The sequence below is a fragment of the Babylonia areolata genome, chromosome 12, assembly GCF_041734735.1.
Source record: "Babylonia areolata isolate BAREFJ2019XMU chromosome 12, ASM4173473v1, whole genome shotgun sequence".
Lineage (NCBI taxonomy): Eukaryota > Metazoa > Mollusca > Gastropoda > Neogastropoda > Buccinidae > Babylonia > Babylonia areolata.
The window spans coordinates 38,877,878-38,885,377 of NC_134887.1; the positions used below are offsets into that span (position 1 = coordinate 38,877,878).

Sequence of the window (7,500 nt, forward strand, 5' to 3'; positions counted from 1 at the left end):
GAACAACACCACCACGCCCACTCCACACCACTCCTCACCTGAACATCACACACACACACACACACACACACACACACACACACACACACACACACACACACACACACACACACACACAATACCCACTACCACCATCACCACAAACAACAACAACAACAGACTTATTCTAATTCCAATTCTTCATTCCGATTCCGAACAACAACAAACAAACAAACAATACTCCAAACTCCCATCCAAACTCCAAACTCAAAGGGGAGCAAAGAATCATACAGATAGGTGCTTGAATTCAAGTCTAAAACCTCGTCAGCTGACTCTCTTAGACTTTGGTCCGATTCGCAGACCAGTTCTAAGTTTAGCTGTCAGACTATTTTCAAATTCATTACGGACCAAGTATTGTTCCAATGTCAAGTGTATATGCTTTAGTAACCTGACAATTAAGCATATAATTTTTGACTGTAACTTGATGAAGCCTTATGTACACGAAAGTGTGTTTTCACAAGTGACTGAGAACGTTGATGTTTTTGACTTTTTGCATTCATTATCAGTTGTTTCGCTTGTTAGTTTAACGACTTCTCTTTTACAAAATCCTTTAAGTAATTTCCTGTAATGGTATTTAGAAATTTCTTTCAAATTTCACCCCCATTTCACCCTCATTTGCCCAGTTTCCCCCCAACCCTCTATTCTTTCACATCTCCCACCCATTCTAACCGATAATACTCAAATGTATTCATAAATACTTTCACAAAAATGTCTTCAATCACCAAATATGTGTGACGGGACATCAAACAAAATTCCTCCCTCCTCAAAGTCCCACGCACTCACATGAACAGGTCCTTGGGCTTGTTGTACATCTTGGTGATCTCGACGGGGTTGCTGTCCTTGTTGAAGGGCTCCATGGGCTTGTTGAAGAGCTCCACGCTGCATTCGGCATGGTCGTACGGCTTTCCACGTTTCTTCTGCAGCTCCTGCCAGATGACGAACAGGCGGTCCACGTTGGAGTGGTGTAGGAAGAACATGGGATCATAGGACGTGTACTCCAGCGTGGACATGGAGTAGTGGTGACGTCCTCCGACCAGGTAGTGGATGTGGTTGTGGGCCACTTCGAACTGAGCCTGTGAGAATAATGATGTGATGATGGTTATGATGATGATGGTGATGATGATGATGATGATGGTGGTGGTGGTGGTGGTGGTGGTAATGATGATGCTAATGATAATAACAATCATACGAAGAAGAAGAAGAATGATAATAATTTTACCAGTAGTATTAATAGTAATAGAAACAGAAAATTTAAGAAATATTCAAAGAAAAATAAGATAGAATTTTTTCTAAAATAATGATGATGATGATGGTGATAATGATAATGATGACAATAACAACAATTACAATAATGATGGTAATGATAACAATAACAACAACATCAACAACAACAACAACAACAACAACAACAACAATGTGAAGAAGAAGAAGAATTTAAACCTGTCATCGTCATCGAAACACATCCGCACAAGCTTGCTTTCATGGATGTGTGTAAACGTTTAGTCCGGCTAACTTGTAGACGTTCTTTCATTCATTCAGTACGTCGCATTTTCTTTCGCATATAATAATAATGATAATGATAATAATGATAAAGATGACAAGAAGAAGAAGAAGAATGATAATGATGATGATGATGATCATCATCATCATCATCATCATCATCTAAACCTGAAATCGTCATCGAAACACATCTGTCTGCACAAATCTGCTTTCGTGGACGAGTGTAAACATACAGCTTGTTGACGTTCATTCATTCATTCATTCATTCATTCAATCAATCATTACCTCGAATTTTCTTTCGTAGCTTGTGGTAATAATTATATGAAAGGGGTAAAAGTGAAGAAAATAAGAGGGCCTTCACAGAAAATAAGTATTCAGAAAAAAAGTGTTGATGTTGGTTGTTGTTGTTTTTTCTTTTATGGGAAGCACATATCGATGTTTGTTTGTTTTTTTGTTGTTGTTGTTTTTGTGGTTGTTGTTGTTTTTGGTAAAGTAAGCAAAAATATTATGTCTTAAAGTGTGTTTTACTCAGCCGATAGGGGAAAAGAGCAAAAAAATAGAACACGTACCCAACCAATGAGAATCAAGCAGGGGGTGGGGTGGGGGTGGGGGTGGTGCACAACAAACAGAGGCGAACACAGACAACACCATTAGACAGACAGACAGAAAGAAACGAGGAGACGGTAATAACTAAATAATGATAAAATATAATAATAATAATAATAATAATAATAATAGTATTTATATAGCGCTGAATCTTGTGCAGAGACAAATCCATGCGCTTTCGCACCAGTCATTCACACGCATGCATAACTCCAAACCTGAGGAAGAAACTGAAGACAAGGAAGAGGTAGGGGAGGGAGGTTATCTTGTGAAGAGGTGGGTTTTAAGGCCAGACTTGAAAGAGCTGAGTAAAATGAATGAATAGATACATGAATACATAAACAAATAATATGACAGTCAGTCGTGTCCGACTATGACCATCAGAACAGCAGAGGAGGCAACTGCTGTTCCGACTATTTGGGCTAGAATTTGATTATAGTGGAGAGTGTCTTGCCCAAGTACATCCCCACTCTCTCGGCCAAGAGAGTTGTAGGACAGTCGGCGTTGAGATGGTTCCGCAAAGGCCACACTAGCCCACAAGACTGCAGCACTAAGAGCCAGTGCAATTTTGCCTCCTAGTTTGAAAGTCATAGTCCTTCACAAAAGACTAAGCTGTAAATGGTTTCCCATTGACTGGAGAAACCACTGACAATACATAAACAAATAAACTAACAAATAAATAAAAGAATGAATAAATAAATAAATAAATAAATAAATAAATAAATGAATTAATAAATAAAATCAAGCGACACAGGGAACCTCGAACTGGCAGTAGTCTTCCTGCTCCAGAGCGTCCAGGACCATGTTGAACAGCCTCGTTTTGCCTCCAGGAGCCACGTGCTCAAACAGACGCTCATCCACCGCCCGTGCAGTGTACTCGTGCACGTCGTTGTGGTTGATCTCTGCCGTGAACCACGGGTTCCTCTGGCCCGGGCCCCCGTGAGGATCCTTGATGATCTGGTGCTGCAAGGGGCAGAAGGTCAGTGAATTAAACATTTGGGTTAACGCCTCAGTATTTACTAAAACAAGGGTACTGAAATTTTATTTATATATATATATATATATATATATATATATGTGTGTGTGTGTGTGTGTGTGTGTGTGTGTGTGTGTGTGTATGTGTGTGTGTGTATCTGGAGTTAATGTCGTTTGATTGCAATGAAATTAAGTGGTTTTTATATACTTTTACGTTGTTGTTGTTGGGTTTGTTTGTTTTTTTGGGGTTTTTTTTTTTTGTTTGTTTGTTTGTTTTGTTTCTTGTAGGTTTTTTTGTTGTTGTTTTTTTGGTCTTTTTTTAATCATTGAATGAATAAAATCATGAAAAAAACACAAATTCGAAGCAATACACTTGGCCGAGGTACACAAGTCAGATACACAAAGTTTCATACATCCACAAAATACATGCATCAAAAAAGTGTTACTAAGCAGGGCCTCGAACTGTGATCAGTGAAGAACAGTTTCAGTTTCTCAAGAGAGGCGTCATGACTGCGTTCGGACAAACTAAACCCATACGCGCTACACCACATCTGCTAGGCAGATGCCTGACCAGCAGTAAAACCGCAAACGCCGCTCAGTCAGGTCTTTTAGTGCTTGCAAAAATTGTTTCTGGACATAGAGTGTGGATTTCTTCTTCATAATTTTGCCAGAGGGCAACACTTTTGTTGCCATGTTTTTAAAGGTTATTTTTTGTTTGTTTGTTGTTGTTGTTTTTCAGTGCGCCAAGTTTGCACACTGTTTGTCATCTCATCCGAAAGACTAGACGCTCAGTTTGAATTTTCCAGTCAAACTTGGAAAAAAAAGAAAAAAAAAAAAGGCAAGAGCGGGATTCGAACCCACACCCTCATGGGCACTGTATGGGTAGAAGAGCGTCTGTACCATTCTGCCATCTACCTCCAACGCTCTCTAAACAAATGAACAATGGGTGAGACGTCCAGCAGTTTAGTGAGAGGTAAGTGTGGAACAGACGAATCAAAAACAGCGACGAATCGAGAATAAATTGCCACTGTTCATACCAGGCCTGTATGTCCTTGTGTCTTTCTAGTTATTTATTTATTTTTCTAAATGAAGACATTCAAGTGATTTGGTTGGCTGGCTGGTTGGTTGGTTGGTTGATTGGTTGACTGATTGACTGGTTGGATTGGATGGATGGATTAAGTGGACTGCTTGATCACTTCACTGACTGATCGATCGATTAATCATGACTGACTGATTGACTGCATTGGAGGGATTGCTTCATTGATTGCTCGCTCGAATGATCCATCGATCGATCAATTTTGACTAATCAATCGACTCTATTAGGATGGACTGCTTGATTGATTGATCACTCGATCAGTCATGACTGATTAACTGTATTTATGGATTGCTTGCTTGATTGATCGCTCGCTTGACTGACTGATCGATCTTCTTATTGTTCCTTCTTGGGCTGCAGCTCCCACGTTCACTCGTATGAACACTTAATGTGGGCTTTTACGTCTATGACCGTTTTAATCCCGCCATGCAGGCAGCCATATTCCGTTTTCGGGGGCGTGCATACTGGGTATGATCGATCATTCATTCATGATTGATTGAATGACTGATTGACTGACCGTACCTCAACGAGCTCGGGCAGGGAGGTGAGGGGCTCTGTCCAGTCCCAGTAAGGCACGCCCAGGTTGGCCAGCCCTTTCTTCACCAGCAGCTGCTCGAACTGCACCACGTAGGCCCTGTGCCAGTGCGGGAAGGTGGCCTCGCCGTGTATGCAGCAGGCGATGGGCGTGCCGTCCTTCATGTGGCACTGGGAGGGCTCCCCGTGGTACGCTGCCAAAGTCTGCACGCGCGCGCGCGCGTGCGCACGCACACACACACACACACACACACACACACACACACACACACACACACACACACACCACATATTCATCATGGAAAAAAAGATAATTGACTACACAAAACGAAATGGGCATCTCTTCGGTCGTTTTGTTGATTTTAATCAAGCATTCGACGATATATGGCATGACGTACTTCTTTTGGAACTAAACATAAAAAATTAGGATAAATGGAAAATGTTTCCACATTATAAAGGGGATATACTAAAATTCAACTGCATGTGGTATATCAAAAATGGGTTTACAGATTTTATAGCAGTTAGAAATGGAGTGCTTCAAGGAAATGTTATAAGTCGCACGCTATTTAATATTTCCATTAGTGAATTAATGACACAAGAGACTCTAAACAGATGACACCTCAGCATGCATTAACGAAAGAACCAAGACTCAAATTCCTTACCTGTTATATGCGGATGACATTGTGATGCAGTCGACAACAAAACAAGGACTGCAAAACAGACTAGACCAGCTACATGAATATTGTCTGCACGGGGGGGCTTAAATTCAGCAGGGACAAAACTGAAGTCGTTATTTTCACACAAAAAAGCGACCCCAAAATACCAATGCTCCTTTCATATGCCGATGACTGCATTGAAACAGCGTATAGAACCAAATACTTGGGAGTTATTTTTCATAGGAGTGGGAATTTTCACCTTGCTGAAGACCACTCAGATGAACAAGAAAACAAAGCAGCGCATGCTCTGAAACGCAGTGTGCGAGGGAAAGAAGTAAAGATGGATGTGATGACGCAACTGTTTGACACTTTAGTCACCCTAATTCTCAGTTACGGCGCTGAAGTGTGGTTTCCATTCAATCAAACTGCGACATACTCCTTCACGCTCTATGTGTTGTTTGACTAATTTAATGCCTTTCTCTCTACAAAATGCCCATCAGAAAACGTTCATGTCAAATTCTGTTGGGGCTAACTGGGCGTACATAAAAGAGTAATCAACTTACCAGTTCTGACAGAGTTAGGCAGATACTCCATTTCTCTGTTTCTTTAACCGCAGTGTCAGGTTATATCATTCAGGGTGCACATCACAGAATCTAAAGAAGATAGCTATTTGAAGCAAGCATATGATGATATCTTATCGATGAACTCATTGGGATATGTTCCATGGTTTAATTCTATCAAAAAGATACTGGTTTCAATTGGATTCTCCCACGTGTGGGAGAACCGAGGCACACCCAACATTAAGCAACTAAAATATTCTGTCATTAATAAACTACAGGATAACTATGTTTCAATTTGGAAGAGCACAAAGAACGGGACCATTTCAAGGCTCTCCTTTATTGCAAAATTGTGAACACATATATTACAACCTTACCTGATCAGCTGCAAAAATGCTAAACATGTCGACTGCGAATAAGAGCACATGAACTTGAAACTGAGCGAGGACGTCACTGCAATTTAACTGGGAAAGACTATACCTGTGTGATAGCTGAATCGGTAGTGGTATAAGCAGCATCAACTTGCAGTTGTGTACCTTGTAAATGGACAGAGTTACTTCCTTTTATTGTTGATCAAATCCCAGCCTCTTCGTTCTTTAGTTTTCAACGGGGTTGATAGCTGACTAACAGATACACGGTGGTTCGGGGGGGAGAGTGAGGGGGACGAGGAGGAGGAGGGTCGGGGGTGGGGTGGGGTGGGGGGCTGGGAACGGGGTAGAGGAGGGGCTACGGGAGAGGGAAGGAGAGGAGGGTGGGTGTGTGTGTGTGTGTGTGTGTGTGTGTGTGGTCTTTGGAGCGGGGGAATGAAATCAAATTGTGACTATACAAGTGTACTTGGGGTAGGGGGATGAAGTGGGAGAATTTGAATGGGCGTCTGTGTGCATGCATGGATGTATGTAGGGAGTGGGTGTGGGATACACGTATGTGAGTATGTGTGTGCTTTAAAACATTTTTTGAGATAGTGATATTAATGAAATTTGGTAAATTGATTTGTTAAATATGTTCTTTTTAAATTCATATCATTTTTTTTCTCAAATTAGATTTTCTTTGTGTTGCTCAGTTAATATTTATTCAAATGTCAGTACAGCAAAAAGTTAATCTGACAATAAATGGTTTCAGTCAGTTTCAGTCACTGTGTGTGTGTGTGTGTGTGTGTGTGTGTGTGTGTGTGTGTGTGTGTGTGTGTGTGTGTGTGTGTGTGTGTGTGTGTGTGTGTGTGTGGGACAGTACCTGAAATCCGTGGTTCGAATCGTCATTCTCCAGTTCCTGAAGAACACTCTGGAACCTCATGATCTCACTGGCTGTCAGCGTGTCCACATTCTTCCGAATCAAGGACCCTGTCACACACAGCAATGATTGGTTTCAGTTTCAGATTTCAGTTTCAATGAGATGAGTCAAAAGCGTACGTACGGACTGATCCGTACATATATATTACGATACACACTGCATCTGCTGTGAAATAAAAAGAAGTTGAATAAAAATACAGTGTGCAGTCACGGTGGACCCTTTGTCTCGATTTAGAAAAGTGTAGTTGTTGAATTGT

The 7,500-nt window shown here is 41.1% G+C and overlaps 1 protein-coding gene across 1 annotated transcript in view; it reads right to left on the reverse strand.

The window, feature by feature from the left end:
* The window catches only part of LOC143288605 (hemocyanin 2-like), an 86,820-nt gene that overhangs the window by 76,265 nt on the left and 3,055 nt on the right, over positions 1-7,500 (reverse strand). The window contains exons 3-6 of the mRNA XM_076597257.1: positions 7,188-7,294; positions 4,733-4,948; positions 2,902-3,105; positions 823-1,112 (exon numbers count right to left, since the gene is read on the reverse strand). Of these exons, the coding sequence (XP_076453372.1) occupies positions 823-1,112; positions 2,902-3,105; positions 4,733-4,948; positions 7,188-7,294 (817 nt within the window). The remainder of the gene's footprint in view (positions 1-822; positions 1,113-2,901; positions 3,106-4,732; positions 4,949-7,187; positions 7,295-7,500) is intronic.